Raw genomic sequence first — 21,734 nt, 5'->3', positions numbered from 1 at the left:
CCCAAAGTCCTCAGCAGCTGCTATGTCACACAACCTCTAACATCACAAGGAATCATGCTATGGCAGCTTTGGAGTTTGAAATATTCACAAAGCCAATACTTCCTTCAGAATGGACTCATAACTGTAGCTCCTATAACTATCATGCCAACACAAAATAAATAGCTTGTGATTTCTACTGTCTGTTGTGCAGAGGTTTTAATTCACTAATAAGATATGTAATTGTGGAAACAAGTAGATCATTCAAAGTATTGGGCATCTTCCTTGAATTTGGGGTGGAGAGCAGGGAAACAAATTAAGAAACTGCTTCATTTGATAATTACAGAGCAAAATATATGCATTTGTATGGTGACTGTAGTGGTAATTAGAAGGGTTTTCAAATCACTGGGCTGATGCCAATAAAAGACTTTAAAAACATTTGGACAAATCCTTAGTAATTATAGTGACATTCTAAAGCCACCATACAATGCTACTGGAGAACCTCAAATGAGATATTCAGAGTATTAAAGCTGGGTAATAGAAAGCAACATGTGGTGTTCCTGTGTTCTTTGAATTTACAGAGTGTTGCTGGCAGTGACATCTTTTGTTGTTTCGTGTCATTTTCCTGATCTACTAGAGAAGTATTTTTAAAATTTAATTAGGATATTTTGTAATGTTAAGTTACTGCTTGGCTTCCAGTTTCTAGGATGAAGTCTGTAAATGTAAAAGGATGTCCTTCCAACTAAACTGAACTTGACTTATCAACTAACACAAGTACTCATTTGAAGACTGAAAAACAAATACGGCTTTTGTGTTTTGCTCTTATTAATATAGCGGCTGGTGCAGGCCACACTGCCTATATATTTCTTTTTAAGCTTATTTCACCTTTTTACACCTATAAAAAGCACTGAAGTTCCATTGCTGTGGCTTGGAATTCAAAATATTGCTAATCTGACATTTTTCTTCTGAAGTTCAAAGTGCTATCCCCAACCCTCCCATATTGGAAATTATATGTCCAGAGAAACACTTGAGACTCAAGCAGTAGTGTACTACCCCATATGCTTTGTAGAGCTTTTGCATAGAAGGTTTTCTTCTCTCTTGTGAGAGCTTATGAGTTAGGAACTTCTCTCAGTGGTAGAAGAGGACTGCTGTAGTTGAGGATCTGTGGTGAAGGAGTCTTCTGGCTGCAGTGTCTCTTGAACAGAGTTTGAGAGACTTCCCTGTAACGTGTGCTGTTCTGCACCCGTGTGCACCAGCTATATACAAGCATTGCATCAAAGTGGGAGAGATTATGATTTCCCAGGCAGGAAGGTGGTGTAGACTTAGGACTACTCCAAGAACCAATACAAAATGATGGAGCAATAGCTCTATGTATGTCATACAGGAAGCATTGAAAAAAAAAACTATTCTGAAGCAAGTTTCTGCAGTGAGAAATCCTAGGTATCCCCATATAAATCAGTTCCATTATTAGCAAGAGTGCATTCTTGCTTGGGAAAAAATAAGAAGTGACCTGAGAAAGTCATGCTGAACAGTGAACCTCCAGCTTCTGCTAGAAGATGGGGAACCTGTTCAGGGAAGTAGAGTGGTGCCTTCTCTATGGAGGTGAGAATAGGCTCCTAACCTGTATGTTTCTGACTGCTGTCTTAGTTTTACATGCATCACTTTAATTTAGGAAAAAATTTAATATTATAATGACTAGTATTTCTGTAGACATAAGTGCTATGCAGAGGGCTTCTATTTCTGGCGCAGGTTAGAGACAGCCACTCCTCCTACCATGTGTGGACTTCTTTTCAGAGGTGATTTTGTGTCCTGTTTCTCTGATAAAGACACCGAAAACTTTGGCATCTGCCCATTTCTAGAAGCAACAAAGCTGACTATGTTGTTGTGTTACAGAGGACTTTATAAGAAATTTGGAAATAGTGTATACCATGCTTCTCTCTCAGTTATTTTTCCCCTCTCAGCTCCTTCTAGAGCAATGTTTGTCATTGCCATTTGGGCAAGGACAGAAGTTGTCCTTTCATACAGGAAGATGTTTCAACATGGTTTTTATGTCATACAGGACACGCACCTCTTCCTTCCCTCAGCCGGTCTCTGAAGTAAAAATACATCCTAACACCTGTGTGAAGAAAACAGCAGCTCTTCAGTGGCAAAGAATAGAAGGGAAAATGCCAGACACCAGAAGAGAAATAAAGAAATAAAGCTATTTTTTTCTGCTATTACTAGTACTGTATTTCAGTTGAAGACTGACATCCCTAGCTTATATTGACAAGCTAATATTTAGTATTATAGAAGTAAACTAACTCACTTTTCAAGAGAATAGTAGGCTCTTGATCCTCCTCTTGAAAAGTGTCATTTATTACTTCTGGAAGCGAAGCATTCAGCATTGCATCAATACCAAATCAGAAATATTATTAATTTTGTCTTCAATTGCCATAAACTAAACTAGTGGCCTTAGGAACACTGAGTTATTTGTTGTAATACCTTGCATGTGCTGGTAATCCATCTTTGTGTAATGAATGTTTCTCTTTACATCTCTACAGGTATTTATTTAACTTGAAATTTGCTAAAACATATCTTTGATTTTAAAAATTATTCCAGTTTCATCTATCATATTCAGACAAGGAATCCCTAGAGAGGGAGCCTAGAGGTGAATCCCAGCAAGAAGTCTTAAGACGAGCAGCCAAGGATCTTCCTATCTACACACGGACAATGTCTGGAGGTAAATAGGTGTTCAGGAGACCACTGAAGGCAGGTGTCTTGATATACTTGGCTACCTAAACTCATTAAAAAAAAAAAAAAAATCAAGGGTTTGGGTTGCTGGGAAGAACTACTTTTCATACTTCAGAAAATAAAGAAGTGGCATAAGGACTTAACTTTTGTGTAGCTTTATGCAGCTACTCTTACTCAGTGAAAAGATCATTGGAAAGTGATTGCTGTGTACAATTTATGATTTTAAAGTAGATTGGCAATACCTTGCTAAATGTTTGCAAAGTGAATTTAAGAAATACCTTGTAATACAAAAAAGATGCAGAGGAAGCTGTAGCAGTCTTTAATTGCATAAACTTCACTTCTCCTTTTGTAAGTTAAAAAAATAACGTAATAACAAATTAATCACTTTCTGCATGTCATGTATAGCTAGATAGATCATAGTAAGAAACCATTACTGTTTTAGTTGTTGGTTGTTCAGTTTCAGGAACAAAAGTTTTTCCAAACTAAGAGTTAATGTAATGATATTGCAAGTTTGTGAATGCTGGCTAGGCAAGCAAATGCAAGAGATAATCTCATATAGTAAATTAAATCTGTTAGAATAATAGCTTAAAATAGCTGTATTGTTGAACAGTCTTTAAAGGTTTTCCAGTCTAGTGAGGGTTTTGTTGGTTTGTTGGTTGGTTTGCAGAGCTGAAGTGTTTGGAAGAAAAAACCCTGATCAGCATGATCAGCAGAGATTGCAGAAACTGAGCTTTTTGGGTTCACTCTGCTAAATTTCAGCATTGCAAGTACATAAAGAATGCTTTAGCATTCTGCAGCTGCTTCTGATCGTGCTGAAATGCTTTTCTGGGGGTTCTGATGGACTGAGCTTCCAGTATTTACTTCTGATCAGACTTTAGAATCAAAATGTGTAACTGTACATTGAGATCTAATCTTAGAACTTTTTTCTTTAGCGATCAGATACTGTGACAGATGCCACCTTGTAAAACCAGATCGTTGCCATCACTGCTCTGTATGCGACAAGTAAGAAAATATTTTAAATAAGTGGTTTTCTGAATAAATGTGGGGGTTTTTTTCTTATTACAAAAGCATTTATTTTTTTGATGCTTAGTTTTTTTCAGATTTAATATTTTGGCAGATAGGTTTTTTCCCCTTAGATTTTTTTTTAGGTTTAGTTTGGTTTTGTTTATGTATTTCTAAAGAATCATAAAATACGAGGTTGAAAGGAAGTCTGTAACTTACTCTAATTCATTTGATGGCTTTCTTGATGCCAACATGGATTATGTGGTCTTAACACATCCTATACATAATGGTTAGAATTATTATTATTAATGAACTTTCCATAAGAATGTAACTAAAAGTAGTTGATGAACAAAAAATTGCTGCTTTTGTTAGAATCTGAAAAAGGTCACTACCCGTCTTAAGCTAATTGTGATGTCACTTGCCTCTCATCTGAGGTAATAAACTTAATATCCTGTTTTTCACTGGATAACCTGCAGGTTATTTGTGTTTAAAGAAAGAAACAACCAAGCATCCCCCATTTCTAACTGAAGCTATAAAATAAGATTTTGTTTGTCTAACACAAAAGGAAGTTCACCTCCATATTCCCTAGAAGTCTAATTGCTTTCTAATTTAATCTTTCCTTGAGCCATTCCTCTCTCTGACCTTTCTCCAGTTAGCTTGGATGTCTGTGTGTTCCTCCACTCTTGCCCCCAGTGGCTTACATTTCGAACTTTAAGAGAAGATGCTTCCTCAAACATTGATTTATTCTTAGCTTTAAGGCTGTTCCAGATACTCTTCAGCTGATAATGCATCAAACTTTCCAACATGGTTGTGAGGGAGAGAAGACTTTCCATTTTGTTCAGCAAAACAGCAGAGGCACTGAAAGAGTAACTGAGTTGAGGCAGAAAGAGGATCTTGGTTGTGTTGTATGGGAAAATAGTTGCCATGTAAGATGGGAATGGTCTCATGTCTGAGCAGGGTAGATAAAAAGGGTGACCTGTGATATCCTATGAAATATGAGTGAAATTTGAAGAATGCCCTTAGCTAATGTATTTTGCAGAATACTTAATCATCATCTTCTCAAAATTCACTGGCTTCAATTATAACTGATTTTCTTTTGAATGTTTCATTAATGAAGAGCAATTTATTGCAAAAAATGTTTAGGATTTTTTCACACAAGGTAAGTTCTTAAAAACCTCATGTGTATATACTTTGAAATATATTTAGTTGCCTTATTAAGTATATAATAATTGAATTAGCTCAGTTTCTAAGTCTCTATCAGAGAATAAGCAATAGTTGAAAAACCTGTTCAGATTGAGGACCAAATCCTAAAACTGAAGTTGTAGGTAGCATTTTATTACATCACTAAGTTCCTGAAAGAACAGTTGTTTTGGGATTGGGTTGTCTGCAGTTTACTTGTAGGTAAATTGTCTTATGTGAATTTAAATAGGCATCTTTAATAAATAGATTAGGTAACCAATAGTACATATGGGCAATTCTTAATCTGTATGCGAGTGATTTAAATCTGACATGTAACTCTGCTTCTGACTTTTTTTTTCTTTTGCCTTTTGTAATGCTTGGAATTCTGTTTTTGTAAGATGCATTTTGAAAATGGATCATCATTGCCCATGGTGAGTGTACTATCTGCTTTCTTTTCTTTCTTCTGATTTGGTAAAATAAACTCCTGAGGAGCCTGCTATGAAGGTGGTGCTTCACTATTCTAGAGCTAGATGCTTATATGAAGTTACTAGTCTTGGAGGACAGTTGGAGTTACTTACTGTATGTCCTCTTTTCCTAGTTGTGAGATATGGGAAGAAGTTCATACATGAGTTTTCTTAGACCTTTTGAGTTAGATAACTCCGTATTTTAACAGTTAGGATGAAGTAGACTTCTGGTCAATAAGAAAACTACTTTTAAGAACTGTATATTTTCTTTATGGACTTTGAGTATTATTGTGGCTTAGTTGCACTGAATGATGAAATATTACCCTAGGTTAAAAAACAAAGGGGAAGGACTGCGCCTTGTTCCCCTTAGTGGAGCTCCCAGGACAGCTTGAGTGGGCTTGCTGGAAACAGCAAGTTAGCTCTTTTATGAGTTCTTTGTTTTGTTCCATTTTTTCTTTCATTTTTTCTCTCCCTCTCCCTCCCACCCTTCCTCCTTTTGCTGCTTTGTGAGCCTGCATAGCGGTTTTGTTTTCCTGTCTTTTCTCAGCAGCCGTTGAAACCAATGGGTAGGCAGGACATGTAATTAATTTGTGTAATTAATTAATTAATAATATATCAGTTTGGCATGTACCTCACAGAAGTGATTGAAGATAATTGTTTAGTAAGGTCCTGCTTTTCCTTTCATCTTGGTGGAAGCAAGTTAGGTGGCAAAGAATGGAGAAAGAACCCATGTGATACTTAGGGAGAGCAGGCAAACAGTAAAGGGAATTGCTATTTTAATGTTTTGCAAGGAGAAAGATTTCTGGAGAGAAGACAGGTAAAAATACCCTGGGAAAAGTAAGAGCATTTGGAAGGCAGAGGTAGTAAGATGGTAGTCATGTCCTAGCCCCAGGTCAGCTGTCTTCTGCTTTTTGGGAGGTTTTATTTTGGCTATCACTCCTGCAATAATGGAAGTGCTCTGATAAATGAAAATATTTAATGTTAATTGCCCGGTAACTACTCTAAAAGGTTTAAGTGATGTGGAAATAAAAGCATTAGTAATTTCTGTGTTAGTGCTCCTGCTACTCACACTGTTGGTAGAGCTGCAGGCAGGAATGTTATGGCTTGACGCATCACTCAAAATACAGCAACGCTAATACTAACAAGGTGCATTAGAAAGACCTTAGGAATTGTTTGAAACATCTCTTCTCTGTCTTTTGGGTTATCAAAATCATTTAGATTCTCCTTTATTCTGTAATGCTTTTTGTTAGCTGAGTTGCATCACCTTTGTTTTAAATGTTATCTGTAACCACATTGTTAACCTGGGATGTTCTTCTGTATGAATGTTTGACTGCAATAGCACACCATTATTTAGCCAGTTGTTGGTACGTTGTTGCCAGTTTTACTTTTCCTCAAAACATTAGACTTCAAACCCAACCACCATTCTTGGGTGATATGATTTGATATTACGTGTTTAACTTGTACAATTACAAAATGTTGGTGTTTACTTTCTCTTTTAATCTTTTGATGAACTAGTCTCTTCTAGTTAGAACCCCTCAGTCTGAGGCTTTGTCAAAACTGAGGGGAGCAGGATAATTTATGAAACTTTGTTTTAATGTGTGTATGGCATGCAGTAGTGCAAAAGAACAATGAGAAGGAAATCTGTCCTTGATTCAAGAAATTTCCTCTCTGATGAATAACATTTCACTTTATATTTCTTTTCTAACAAAATAGTGTCATAAATTAAAAACTGTCATAAAAGAAATACTATGAACATAAAGTAGGGTGTTCATAGAAACCTTGCAGTTTATAATGAAATAGCTAACTTTGACATATTGAATGAAGAAGACACTTCACTGTGGAGAATTGTAAATTCACTTTGTAATTAGAATCATGATGATCTTAGAAACATATCTTCTGGGATTTTTGTTAATTAGAACAATCTCCTGTGAGTCCATCTTAATTGTAGTTAATATCAATGCTTAGCTACTGCTACATGTTTAAGTGGCAATGCTAATCTTAATGTTTAGCCAAGGTGGCATATTTTGTAAAAACAACACACAAACAAAACTATCCACCCTGAGGATGGATAACAGAAGTATACAGTGAAAGTTTATTTGGAATTTTAAGATTTACCCTATTCTGATTACCATCACTGTCTCTCTAAAGAAGAGAATTGTTGCAATAACTTGTCCTGCACTTCCAGATGCTAAAGTTGGAATTTCTACACTGATTTGGGAGTTGAAACTAAATACATTTGAGTAGCTTGAGACATTCACAGATAGGAAGCAAAACTTGTTTACATGCTGATATTAACTTTTTTAGAGTAAATATGTTTAATTTTAAATTGGATGAAAGCAAATCTTCACATTATATTTTTATTTTTACTTTTTTTTTTTTTTTGTCAGGGTGAACAACTGTGTAGGATTCTCCAATTACAAATTTTTTCTTCTCTTCTTGGCTTACTCTCTACTGTATTGCCTTTTCATTGCTGCAACGGATTTACAGTATTTTATCAAGTTTTGGACGGTAAGTACATACTGTCTCTAAGCTTATGAATTTACTGCTGTGCAAGAAGTCTGATTTGAGGCTTTACATAGTAGTCTAGTATCTCCTAATATGGGGTACAAAAGCTCATCTAATAATCATAGCCCTCTATTTTTTTCCTTCATCACAGATTATGAAATTTCACTTATTCACGTTATTTTGAGGCTGTGTAGTACAAGGATGCAATTACTTAGAAAATATTTTACAAGGAAATTTAAATTATACATAAGTTTTGTTAAATTCCTTTAATGTTATGCTATGAAAAAGCTTCAGAGAAATTTTCCAGTATTTTAATTATAATTATCTGCATTCACAACTTAGGATATTACCTTCTTAGCTGTACATTATTTATGCTATTATATGATTGTTCGGAAAAGGCTTATTAAACTAGATAATTTTTGTAAAGATTATTCTTCTCTGAAAGACAGTTCAAAGTTCAGATCCAAATTGCAGGTTCTTGTTGTCTGTATTTATACTTTCTCAGAAAGAGTCCATTTGTTTAACTTAGATGCTGTCAACAACGTATTTGCATGGTCGTCTGTATATAGAAGGTGTATAATTCATTTATTCAGACCCTTGTTGCGTGGTATGTTTGTGTCTGCACTGAATTCGATTTGGCTGAATAGAGGATTATTAATAATCAAATTAAACAGCTATTTCCCCAATTCTAACGGCATGATTTTTTTTTTTTTCTTAGAATGGCCTTCCTGATACTCAAGCCAAGTTCCACATCATGTTTTTATTCTTTGCTGCAGCTATGTTTTCTGTCAGTCTGTCTTCTCTCTTTGGATATCACTGTTGGCTTGTCAGCAAGAATAAGTCTACATTAGGTAAGTGTATTTAATGCTTCTGTGTTTGACAGCAAGAAATAAACAATAGATATATATTGTATGTATGAGGTTAATGGAAACAGTGGGCGATCCTCTGCAGGTTCCTGGATGCTGTTTGGAAGTTCCCAGGTCTGGTGGTGTCCAGTACTGACTCCCCAGTTCTACTGCTCCCCAGAATTTCTGACACTTTTTCTCATGCCCAAAAGGACCAATCTATTAATGAACTTATCCTCTTCATCTCACTTCCTCCGTCCACAGCTTGTTAACAGAAATAGAATAAATGTAGAAACATAAATTGAGATCACTTTGTGATAAATATTGGACACACTAATGGATGCTTGCACAAGTGCTTCTTGTTTGGCGTTCCGCAGGTCAGAGTCCTGTGCTGTGGTGTCTCAGTCAGGGCAATGGCTCCAGCGCTTCATTCCCACCCTTGCCCCCTGCAGAACCCGTGTTCCTCTGTTCAGTTTGGCTATAATTTTGTTTAAAAGCTCTGAAAGGCAGTTATTAATTCCAAAACTTTGCCTGTATTGGTGGCAAGGAGAGAAAAAAAACAAAGATCTATAAGGTAGGCTGATGGTGGCCTTGCATTTGTTATTTTTGATCAACGTGACTGAGCACAAGAGCCAACGTCACAAAATGATCTGATACAGAAGAACCGATTTTAAGGCAGCCCTTCTATATTTAGTAGTAACTGAACAGAGATCTGAAGGGCAGTTTCACAGTTGTGAGTCCTGTCTACTGCATAATCAAAGATGAATAGAAAGGAGAATGTGTTATGAGTTAACTTTAAAAACCCCAAAGAAGGTGGCTTGTACCTCTGCTATGGGAGTGTATATATAACTGCATCAAATATCAGTGTTAAGCCAGGATTTCCCACCACCTGGATGCATGTTTGTCTGGTTACAAATCTTAAAAAACAATGAGTAGAAGTAGATGCAGAAGATTTGAGTGCCTGTTCTATACTATATCCCAGGCTGGAGTAATACCGATTTGTGGTATATTCATTAAAGTACTTTAGATGCTTTTCTGTTGATATAAGCTGAATTAGACTAAGCCAATGAACTGATCTGCTTTTTTCCCATTCTCTTGGGATTTACTAATATGTAGATGATTAACTTGGAAGAAAGCTGGTTCACTTCAAGATTTCTCTAGGGTTTGTGGGTTTCTTCAGTATTCTGAAAAATCATCTCCTTAGAAATTGGTGTTGGAAGAAATCTGTTAACTCCAGTTGTAAGTGCAGAGAAGTTTCATTAATGATGCTTAAATAAATGGAAGTAATTAAGTATTCAGTTTATAAACTGCTCTTATAATTTTAGTGCAAAAAATATTGTTCAAAGGTAACTATAATGCCTTATAGTTCTAATTCAACATTTCATGTTTTTAAAACTAAATTTATTCCATGCTGGTAATATACCATGTTTTCTGTACACTTAGCTGCTCAAAAAGATCTGTTTGTCTCGTCTTCCCATTTTACTTTGCAAAATTCCTCAATATGTGAAACCCTGAACATGCTGCTGACAGCTTTAAGTATGACTGTGCTTAAATCATCCTGGGAGCTGATTTCCTAGTCTAACATGGACCTCTGTAAGAGTATCGCTATTTTCCCTTCCCTCTTCTTTAAAACACCTCGTAACTAATGCACACTACCTGTCAAAGGTGATTTCCAGCATTTCATAGCTGAGGATTTACTGCAGAAGGACAATCTCTGCACAGTTCTGCCATGATTTGTGTGAGCTGTACTGTCAGTGCATAGTTTGCCTGCTATGTGTAGCCAATTAAGGGAATTAAATGGCTATCAGTCACTTGGTGGAAAGTGAATGAGTTTTGTGCTTCAGGCACTTTGCAACACTTGAAGCTGTATTTAGCTCTCTTCTCCAGAAATTTAGGTTGAATGTACATGGGGAATAATATGGATCTATGGGTAAAGTGATTTCTTTATGCAGCTGTAAAACCAGAATATTTTCATACCCCCACGTGTGAAAAGCTAGTCTTAATACTGAAGCAGGTTAAGCTTTTCTTCTTTTCATTACTCTTACTTTAGCAAACCCTTAAGTTTTTTTTCTTTCTTGAACACTCCCTGTGGTATGGTCACACGCTAAAATCTTCTTATAACATGTAAGACCTTCTTAAAAAGTGAGTTGCTCACTCTTCCTTGCCTTGATAAGGGAGGAGGGTGGAAGGGACTTCATCCTTCCTCAGCCATCGGACTTGCTCTGCACACACAGTGGCTGCCCAGCCCTGCCCTTGGCTTTCAGGAGTGGAGTAGCTTTCCTCAGCCACTTGAGCAGCACAGTTGTTCCTCTCATGTGGTGGCATCACCTGTGTAATTGCCTAAGTACCAACATGAAACTTAAATGTGCTATCTTGTGAAGAAATCTGATTAATTTTTTCCTTTTAAGAGGTATTCAGAGCTCCCATATTTCGTCATAGAACAGACAAGAACGGCTTTAGCCTGGGTTTCAGCAAAAACCTAAGGCAGGTGTTTGGTGATGAGAAGAAATACTGGTTGCTGCCAGTGTTTTCAAGGTATGCTCATCTTTTAATGCTTCATTTGTTGAAACTGTTGATTAATCAGGATGCACAGGGTTTGAGGGACTTAGCTTATTGAAATAAGATATGGTAGTATTCACTTTAGAAAAAATACCAAACAGTTCCTGGAAGCATTTTTTTTCTATGTGTGACACTAATTCTGGATTTTTCAGTCTAGGGGATGGTTGCTCCTTCCCAACTTGCCTTGTTAATCAGGATCCTGAGCAAGCTTCCACACCTGGTGGTCTTAATTCAACATCGAAAAAGTAATCTGCTTTTTGTTTCTTATTTCAAATAGTTGATATTCTGGGGGTTTTTTTCCAGTGCACATATAAATGGTACCATATATAAGATACTTAAAAGTGGTAGGCAAATGAAGAGTCTCCTATTAAGAAATAAAAGTCAAATTTTAAAAGGCTAAGCTGTAATTCAGCTAGTCCTCAGACTTATATTTAAATTTATGGAAATATGGTGGGGATTTTTTCCCCTGATGTGCTTTGTCTTGGTTCAGTGGCATCCCAGGACCTGGATTTTCCACACCTGCCTACCATTCAGTATCAGCAATATTCTGTTCTGCATACGTAGGAGACGGTCGGTGGACCTGCCTGTGATACGAATGGGTTACCTTGCCAGGGGGAGGGCGGCTCCTTCTTCATATCCGGTGAAAGATGCTTCACTGAAGGGAATCCCCAGCCTCAGCACTTGAGCCAGAGCACAAAAGCTGCACATTAAATGCACATATTTTGTTTCTGCTGATAACAGGATATATTTTCTTACTTCTTATCCTTCATGGATATGACATCTTTGACGTGTGAAAAGTATGCAGATGCTTCTTAAACTAAATAAATATAATAGCCTGGTGTTTCATATTGTAACTTTTTTGCAACAAGTATGTAATGAAGAGTGTGAGAAGTATAGTAGACTTGGATATGTGACTAAGAAGTGATAATGGAATTTTATTGACAATCTTTTATTCATGAAGGAAATACATTATGTTTCAGCTAGGTAATTATTGACGTTTTAAATGTTATTGCTTATATTAGGCAAGAGCTTTTGGAGATTTCTCTCCACTGTTTATCATGTCAGGTTTGTTGTAGTGGGAGAGAATATGGATAGAGTGCATTTGGAACTGAAGTACATGTATTAATATATAATAGCTGTCAAAGGAAAAATCAGAATGTTTCCCTGTTCTGTGCTAGGGAGTTGCTTTTTCGATTGTGCTTGCATCTGTGACAAATACAATGTAATGATAAAAGTGTGAAAAAGATGAAGCAAGGTCAGGTGGGGAAAATACCGTGTATGACAAACTGTTTGTAATGTGTGGTAAGAGAATGAAAATTACTGCAATTTACTACAATTTTATTGGCATTACAGTGAGAACCACCTGTTTCCTGCAAAGCCGTTGCGTGATTCCCAGAGCCACCTTCTTACGGATACATCATCTTGGTCGGAAACTAGTGCGAAGGCTGAAAATGGCAAAGTTGGTAAGGAATTGATTTATGCTACAATGATCCGTTTTGTAATAAACTAGTTTTGGAGGATATAGTGTAAAAATGACCCATGTCACTTGGTTTGTATTCATGAACCAAAATTAATGAAGCTTATTTTAAATGCATGTTTGTAGGATGTTCCATGTGTCCAGCTGCTGTGACCTTCCCTGTTAAACCTGACTGAGAGATACTGAGAACACTAACATCAGTAGGTGCTAATTATCTTTTAGGCTGAGCCTGAGAATTCTTTTGGTGACAAATTGCTCATAGCAGAATGTGATGACACCTTGTTACAACTAGTGAAAAGTCATGTAGTGGACACAGGACAGGAACAGACTGGGTAGTAGATTCATAGTAGTAGAAGATTCATTAAGATGAATTGTTATTTAAAGGTTGTATTAATTTGCTGAAGTGAACATGTGACCTTTTGTTGTGGAAATATTTATTTATTTATTTATTTACAGGTATGAGCAATCCTGCACTAACCATGGAAAATGAAACCTAATTTCCCTTAAAATAAACACCTGATTATGTAAGGAAAGGTATGTTAATATTCTCTCTACTTAATATGTTATTCCATGATTCCTTACCACTTGAAGAATGCACAGAAGAACATTACTAAAGCAATTCCTATGTTTTATTTTCTTCAATTTAATGGTTTTTACCATGACTAGCAGCACATGATTTCAAAGTTTTAAACTAAACCTCCTATTTCTTGATGTCTTGTGTCTGCAAAATAGTTTAATCTTTATACCCATTGCTTTTAGGAAATATTCCAAAATATTATTATTCCCTGTCTTTAGAAAGATAATGAAATTGTGACTATTCAAGCTGTGCAGCAAATATTTGTCAAGTTAAGTTTGAAAATGGAAGTTAGTTCTAAACACAACACAAAGACCATAGTTTGGTCTGCTATAGCAGGTAAAGGTCTATCAGATGATGAAGGAAAAAATATTTATTCTAATTTGTAAACTATTAGCAGCTTGTTCCTCTGTGCCGAGTACTTAGCTGCATCCTATTTAATAACAAGGTGTTGGCTACTGAAGACAAAAGGTGTCCATCTGACTTCCTGATCATTTAGTCACCTATTGTTAAAAACAGCTGAGATTTTTTTGATTTCTTGCATTTATATCTTGCAACATAGACTTCTCAGAAGGCGTGTTTGAGAAGCAGCTGGTAAATTGTGTTATGTACATAAGAGGAGGAAACCTTAATTGACTTGTGGGGAATGCACCCAATCGATCACCATATTCACTTTTGTATTTGAAGATTTCTAACTCCACCAAAGCTTAATGGAAATCAACTATTTCATATGTAAAGCTGGATAAAAAATTTCACTTCAACCCGAAGCATTTCAGCATGCCAAATAATTTAGAGTTTTTCCAATGACGTTGGACGAGTCATTCCAGCAAGGTCATTTCCATCTCTGCTACTGGCAGTTCCCTTTCAGTCAGCCTGAAGAAGTGTCTCAAGGGGATGTCCTTCATTTGTGTGTGACATGACTCCTGGACATGCTGTCACGGCTGTCAGGTTGCTCTCAGTCACTCCTGGAGGAAGTGGAAGGCCTGGAAAGCCATCAGAGAACTGCAGTGATTGTTACTAGGCCCATTAGGCATGGCATTGCACTGTCAAGGCAGATAACAAAAATGGTCAGTGTACAGATCGCACCAGGTAGCCTGTAGCTTCTACCAAAAGGTCCCAAAAGTTCGGTTGGATTCATCAGAGAAACAAGAAAATTCTTGACCCTTAGATTCTGGCTTTGTGTTTAGTGGTGAATGAAGACAGAGATGGTTCCAGATATAGGTGCATCTACAAACTTGATGATGGTGTGAAGTGTTAAAGTGTTGAAAATGTGGGTGTCAAATGAAGAGAGTTAAGAGATGAGGAAATGAAACTCAGCTGGAGTCTGCAATTTTAGCTGCTCTATGTAGGTTTTTCTTAATAGAACCAAAACTCTCACTTCCAAGATTTAGTTCAAAATGTAAAATGACGTGCTGCTGCCCTGTTTAATCCATCAGTTGTTTCAACAAAACAACAGCTTCTGAAAAATAATAAATTTCAGTTAGTTTCATGTCTTTTACATGTGGTCACTGCTCAAGAATAAAGCACTGGAGACAAGCTTTAAAGAAAACAATTTTTTAATTATGTTACATAAGTATCATTAATTGCAATTAGTTTTGTCAGGTTGGAGTTCTAACATTTTTGTTAGATTAAATGTTGGAGTCCCAACATTTTATTTACTTAAGTAATAACTTTTAAACTTTAATCATTCTTTGAACCCTGTGTACATTTTATCAGAACTTTGCCATTCAGTTTATTCTGAATGTCAAACATGGTCTGCGATTGTTCTCAAGATGCTGCAAGTGTGTAAGAAAGGGTTTTTTTCAAGCTGTTTAACTTGATAAAAATATCTTGCTATTTTTTTAGTTGTTTTTTGTTTGTTTGTTGTTTTTTGTTTTTGTTTCTGTTTTTTTCTTAGTCAGGTCAGGCAAAGTAACAGTTTTGTGTTTATAGTCTGATTACCCCATCCCCAAGGTTTTTGGGGGGGGGGGTTTGTTTGGGTTGGGTTTTTTGTGGGGTGTTTCTGTTTGTTTGTTTCTTTTCCTTTTGAGAGCATCTATTTAGAAGTGCAGTTTTTATAAAGACAGCCCAGCTTCAGACAAGGTTATGTTTCAAAGAGTGGACATCGTAACTCTTTAAGCCACATAAAGAGGTTCCTGGAAGCCAGTTTTGTCTTGGACTGCATGCACATGTCCAAAGGGCAGTAGCTAAGGACAGATAATTTCTCTGACGTGGGTGTTAAGTGCCAGTTTGATTGTACCCTTAGCTCTGTCTGAGGTATTTCTATGTGGCACGTAAAAGACTTTCTAGAGATGTAGAGGAAAGCTAGTTTAAGATTACTCTGCGTATACATAGATAGCTGACATACAGTTCTTGGAATAAGAGCTCTTATATAAAAAACTTTTTAACCTTTTTTTTAAGCTATGTTGCATTTAACTTCATTATTTTACTATCAGTATTTGAGTAATAAAAATGCTGAAATCACAACGACAAAACCAGCTAATTTGATCTTTGACATGAAAAATACAGCCCACAGCCCCTGCCAGTTTGTTAGTAATTTGAAGTTCTGTCCCAATTAAGGTTATTTTCAATATCCTGTATCCTGTAATCCTTTATAGTTAATCAGAGGACTAATTACTGAGGGTGCGTATGTGCTTTACACTGATGTAATACAGAATTGTTTTTTAATGATGTTGGTACCTGGAAGTACCCTCAAAATAGCTCACTTCATTTTATAAACTGGTGGCCTGCTTGCTATGTAGTCGGTTTTTAATCACTGTCATCCTGAAGCGGATTAATAACAAAACTGTGAACAGTCTTACCGTGTTCCTCTTCAGGGTCAGATTTCCATTCAGCTGTTGTTCACTTTCCTCTTTGAGTTGATGAGACTTGTTGCAATAACTTAATTTTTAAGTATTCTTCAATTCTGTTCATGTATTTTGTGATTAATGTTCTGTTCCAGTTCAAGAAAAAGCTGTTGTTGGAAGGAAGATGCGTTCTTCCAAGTATCAGCCCTGCTGGCCAGCTGCTCCTGTGTGGATGTGCTCAGAAAACAGACTGACATGATTAGCTGTCTCCATGTCACTGCTTGAACCATGAAACTAAACATACTATTTCTGAACCATATAAAGAATGTTTCAGCTTAAAATTACTGGTTTTGAATGGCGAAGGATGATTCTGAGTATTAGGAAATGAAGGAAAAAAAAAAAAAGGCATCTGAGTTTACTATTGTAAAAATTCAATGGCTTGTTTTACTTGGATATTCAGCACAAGAAAAATGTGACCTCCTTACATATCAGTCCATGTTCTAGCCTTGGTTTTGGAAATTCACTCATTAATTCAAATTGCTATAAGTAGTTAACTTTAAAATCAAATAGTTGTGCTACTGGCTTTATGAATTGGGAGAACAGCCAGTGCTGATTACAAATAATTTAGTGGTTTGGTGGGCTGTATTTTGTTTTGAGCCCTTGATAAGCAATTTTTGAAGTTGAGGAGACCCAAGTGAGGTGTCTATTTTTGGATCATTTTTGGAAAACATTATTGCAAGAGCTCCGTTTTCCCTCAGATCTGTACTATCAGTATTTTGAAAAGTTGCAGAGGGAGGAAAACACTCCTTTGTTAACTGAATGTTAACTATATAGCTACAGTGGGTCACTGGTAAATGGAGTGATAAAAAGCCTGCGTTCAGATGGCTCATACTTAAATGAAGTTGGCCAGCTGGGGGTTTTGGTGGGAGCTGTACAGGACACTGCTAGGAAATGGGGATTTTATTGTCCTATTTGGAGCCATTATCCCCTTTGGGAAATGAATGTTGGCACTTAACTTTGATCCAAAATGCTTTTTACCAACCTGTGTTCCTGAGGGCCACTGTCTTTCAAGATCCTAGTTTCTTATTAATCAATAGTTGTCTCGGATTTCTTTTTTTTCACTTATTCTTTATGCCACTGCCTTTCTTACTGCATAATTTAACAGATATCATGTACAGTCAAGGAGACTTACTGTTATGACTTGTGATATTTGCATTTACAGAACGATGAACATTTGATTGCAATACCAAAAAGCCAAGCTGCTGCATGTAGGAAACCCCTTTTAGTTAAGGTAGGAACTAGCAGCTTTCTTAGGATCAGAGTGTACCAGACAGATAATAAAAGATGCTTTATCATCTTTCAAAGTCAAGGAAGTTTCAGCAACATAAATCTACTTGTCTTGTGCCTTTTGTATACACTACATTTATGGTATCAGTGTTTACATTTAAATGCAAATTGTTATTCTGAGAACAATTGTAGGAGGAACTTCGTCATTTTTTCTAGGTGGCTAGATAAAAAGACTAGTCAAAAAAAGAAGTTAAAACCTCTCAGATTAAGCTCAGTTCAGCTGAAGCAGAAAAGTACTTCTGTTGTCAAACCTCAGTCACTTAGCAGGTTTGTTCACAGCATAAATATGCCAGTTGTCTAGAAAACTGGCAGCAGGACTGACAGATTTCTGAAAGCAAAAAATCTTATCAGTAACTTTTCTACAGGCAGGTAACTTTAAAATTTGTCTTTCCTGGGTATACAACTTCAGTGAGAGCTGGTGGAGCACAAATGTGGCTTTTTTTTTTTTTTTCTAATGAGGAAAAATGCATTTATTTTACTCCTTTTTTTTTTTTTCCCAAAATGTTACCAGCCTGAAAACATCTGTTTCTTGCCAGAAGTGCCAGAGTATGGATCCCTTGATGTAGAACACCTTTTTTTAAAACTAGCATGGAGGTAGCATACAGTTTACATGATGCCTGCAGACATCTAGCAACCAAAAGTTTTTGCAGCTATTTATTCAGTGTTGTTCTGTCAGCTTACCTCATATTAGCATTTGTGTAAAGGCTAACTTGTCAAGGGATAAGGGGGAGAGGGAAAATATATTTTTTAACACTTCCAAGTTCTCTATCTGTATAGTCTCGGTTTTTGGTTTTTTGGGGTTTTTTTACACAGTCACAGGGTAGTTTGTCATGGAGCCGGCATTTGAAAATACTGAGTAAAAAGTTGAAATTCACCTTCAGTGTAACTTGCTCCGTATTTTTACATAAAGTACAGATTTCTTCCCCAGGAAAACTCATAATGGAAAGGGGGTCTCTCTAATACATGACTGTGTCCAGGGCTCCAAGAGCTCTCAGTGAGGCTGGGGATCAGTGTAGAGAATGGACAGGGTAAGGGCACTGAGAAATGCCTGGCTTCTCCGTGTCTCAGGAGTCACACTTGGAAAGCACAATAGCCCTAAACAATCTGCAGGTTTGATGTAGCCAGCGGCTGTCCCTCTAGCAGAAAACTGCTGGAGGTGTGGGAGACGTACGCTGTTGAAGGGAGGAAAAGGAGAGAGAAAAATGAGGGTGGCTGGGAGGGAGGTCGGTGTTGAGCAGCTCTGAGCCAGAGGGCTGTAGGTTGAGCAGCTCTCAGGAGGGGTATGAGCGGTGCCTCTCTGAAGAGCACTCTCAGAAGGATTTTGAGGCAGTTCTCCCTGTATAGACAATGGACAAGAGTGAGCTAATCATGCTTCAAAGTATAATTTGTGATGAGATTATATTTTTGGCTTTAAGCTCTGTAGTAATACTCTATATAGCTAAGTGAAAATGGTCTTTCTGACATATTGTCATTGAGCATCGATGCTGTGACAATGCACACAGGAGAATTTGTGAAAGAGGTAAGGGAGCAAGGATGCAATGTTGTTTGTCTGCTCACACTGATTCTCCTGTTCTTTATAAGTCTTGCTAGGCACTTTACTACAGCCTTTTGTGTAATTTCAGTATTTTTTTTAAAGACTGCTTTTTAACTACTGTACAGTTATTAATCCACTTTTTTGCTAAAAGAATAATAGCCCTGATATTTGCCTGGCAGTATGACTGCATTTCAAGCTTTGGTGGAAGTTGGATGAGTTCTACAGACTTCTCAGGTAGACCTGAGTCCCTAAAGACAACAGAGTTCAATTTATTTTGTATACACGTAAACAATTGTATGTATTGTAGCTCTCCACATGTATTTGTAGGTTAGAACAAATCCAGTACATGTCTGCACTACAGCTGGTCTGCATGTATTCTGTATCAGTTGCTGCACTGGTCTTCACAGAGAACTATTTTTATTAGGTAAATGGAACACCTAGATGGTGGTGAGCCCCTCCCGCTGAGCACTTAGACACTGCTGTTGCTATGCACTTTATTGCTTTAATTTGAGAGAAAAAAGATTGTCCAGTTTAACTTGCAGATTAAAAGCTCTTTAGTTACATACACCTGTGGGCAGGTAGTGAAACACTAGTCATTATTTTTAACTGTTTGCCTACTGAAAATCTGGGTGTTCAGGCAAGACTTCAACATGGTTGGTTCCAGGAAGGAAGTTTGGGTTTGTGTATGATATGCTGGAGCTGTTGTTAATCCCACATTTGAACTGATTCTGTTGACTGGTGTGCTGGGTGCAGGGAGGGGAAACTTGTTTCTACGGAAATGTAGTGTATAACTTTGCAACTTGTTCATGTATTGCTCACATAAATAAATGCTTCATGTTCAGCAAGCCATGTACATAGTCATTGACACATCACCTTTGGTTTTACTGACAGCATACCTGAACAGCAGAACAGCCATCATCTATACTGTGGCTTCTTTAACAACATAGTTGTTGTAAATGCCCCCCTTCACCAGGGACCTTTGACTTTTTCAGCTAAGTTTTCCCTCCCCAGTTTGATTTCTAGATCCATAGCAGTTCAAAAAGCACCTACTCTATGAAACCGGTTAAGAGGGAACCAAATAATTTTTCATGGGTGAAACACTCCCTGTCTTCATAGCGGCAGAGCAGACACAGCCGCAGTCCTTTGGATACCGTTGAAGGTGGAATTATGTCCTAAAAAAAAAAAAGGGGGGGGGGGGGGTGTCTTAAACCCTGCTTACTTTATAGAACCAAGGAGGTGCAAGGACTTGGAGTTGGTTACTCACCAGAGTTGTCACCCACAGCCGCTTTGCTTCATGAGGGCTCTCCAGTCCCTCCCATGCCCTGTTCTGATCTGCCTGACTTGCCACTCTTTGGACTTTGCTAACAGCCTCCTCTGGGAAAGCGTCAGATCCACCCCTGGTGCAGAAAGGAATGAGGCTGCTCAGGGACCTCTCAAAATGCAGGAACAGTTGTGTAAAGAGTTCCAGTTCAGACATAAGCACCGATATATGCTCAGAGCATTTCCCATTTTTTATTAAAAACCCTTTCATAAATATTTGTATTGAACCATATGTAAACATTGTCATTCAAAACAAGAAGACTAAAAAAAGAACATGCTGCTAATGCTGTGTGGGTGGTAGGGTGTCTTCATTGCCACTTCATTGCTTGCAGCTATCGCTTCTTCATCAGCAACTTGGTAAGAGGACAGGAAAAGCGGCAGCCGTCTGGGGTGAAATTTTGAGCAAGTGGCATCTGACGTAACCAAAAGGACACCTTGCCTACTTTCCCTTTGCAGTTTTTCAGTTTTTACATTTTTAAATTTTTTATCATCTTTCTCTCTTTCCTCTCCCCTTCCTTAGAAGTCCAGATTGAAGAGTCTTCCATTTTAAACATACTATCACGATCTCTATCTCTCTCCCTCCCAAGGTTTATTCTAGATAGATAATTCCTTCATTTCCCCAAGTTTTCCTAATGGCACCCATCACTGAAATATAGAAACTCAGTCATCCTGAAATTTGGCTGTGTAGTTTCCAGTATTTGGGGCAGTAATTACATGCTTTATCCCAGATCTCTGAAACATTCTCAAGCAGATGGGCTCAACAGTTTGCCGGCAGCAGTTGGAGGAGCGTGCTGTAAGCCATGTCCCCTTTCCCACCTCCTGCCTGCTCACAGCTTAACTGATGGGCATAACTGGAACAGTCCCAACACTTTCTGACAGTCATCGTTTTATGAAGTCATTTTCCTTTTTTTCCTCTGAAGACACAATCATTCTCAATTTACCTCAGAAGAAGCCCCAGTTATAAGGAGAAACTGTAACAGCCTGAACTGTTACAGCCTGAACAACAGGAACCTATTTCCAGTTATTTTCTCTATCGTATCAGAGACTAAACTAGTTGGCCAGTAGTGCAAACAGACACAACAGAAAATCAGTAGCTTAGTGATGATATAAGCACATCAACAGTTAGCCTTCATACAAAACACTACCACAGATACTACAGATGCACTCCAGACCATGCAGAGGGACGAGAACAAAGGAAAACAGGGAACTTGCAAAGCTCAGCTATTCTATGATGAAGGGTAAATAAAAAATGCTGCCAACTGCAACCATAGCTCTTGACGTGCTACCCTATAAAAGATAAAGCATATTCCCTGTAAGGCAGCTCAGAGTTCAGCTGTTGCCAGTTTGTACCTGGTGCTCAGAGAAGTGAAGCCTTCCTCTCCCTCTTCCCCTGCCGTTACCCACCAGTGTCAGCTGAGGCAAGGATCTCGTCAGCA

The 21,734-nt window shown here is 37.5% G+C and overlaps 1 protein-coding gene across 2 annotated transcripts in view; it reads left to right on the top strand.

Moving 5' to 3' along the window:
- ZDHHC2 (zDHHC palmitoyltransferase 2) overlaps positions 1 to 19,817 on the top strand; it is a 34,183-nt gene extending 14,366 nt beyond the window's left edge. The window contains exons 4-13 of one of the 2 annotated variants that reach the window (XM_082052060.1): positions 2,575 to 2,695; positions 3,639 to 3,708; positions 5,286 to 5,318; positions 7,739 to 7,859; positions 8,575 to 8,707; positions 11,110 to 11,236; positions 11,413 to 11,505; positions 12,614 to 12,723; positions 13,194 to 13,271; positions 16,253 to 19,817. In XM_082052060.1, the coding sequence (XP_081908186.1) occupies positions 2,575 to 2,695; positions 3,639 to 3,708; positions 5,286 to 5,318; positions 7,739 to 7,859; positions 8,575 to 8,707; positions 11,110 to 11,236; positions 11,413 to 11,505; positions 12,614 to 12,723; positions 13,194 to 13,234 (849 nt within the window). In that variant the 3' untranslated portion in view covers positions 13,235 to 13,271; positions 16,253 to 19,817. Of the gene's footprint in view, positions 1 to 2,574; positions 2,696 to 3,638; positions 3,709 to 5,285; positions 5,319 to 7,738; positions 7,860 to 8,574; positions 8,708 to 11,109; positions 11,237 to 11,412; positions 11,506 to 12,613; positions 12,724 to 13,193; positions 13,272 to 13,873; positions 13,939 to 16,252 lie in introns of those variants that run through there. The other variant, XM_082052061.1, reaches the window with a different exon arrangement.
- Positions 19,818 to 21,734: the final 1,917 nt, after the last annotated feature.

The sequence above is a fragment of the Streptopelia decaocto genome (assembly GCF_964273445.1).
Source record: "Streptopelia decaocto genome assembly, chromosome: 4".
Classification (NCBI taxonomy): Eukaryota; Metazoa; Chordata; class Aves; order Columbiformes; family Columbidae; genus Streptopelia; species Streptopelia decaocto.
Note: the sequence above shows the minus strand (reverse complement) of the source record. Positions and strands in the feature narration are given on the sequence as shown.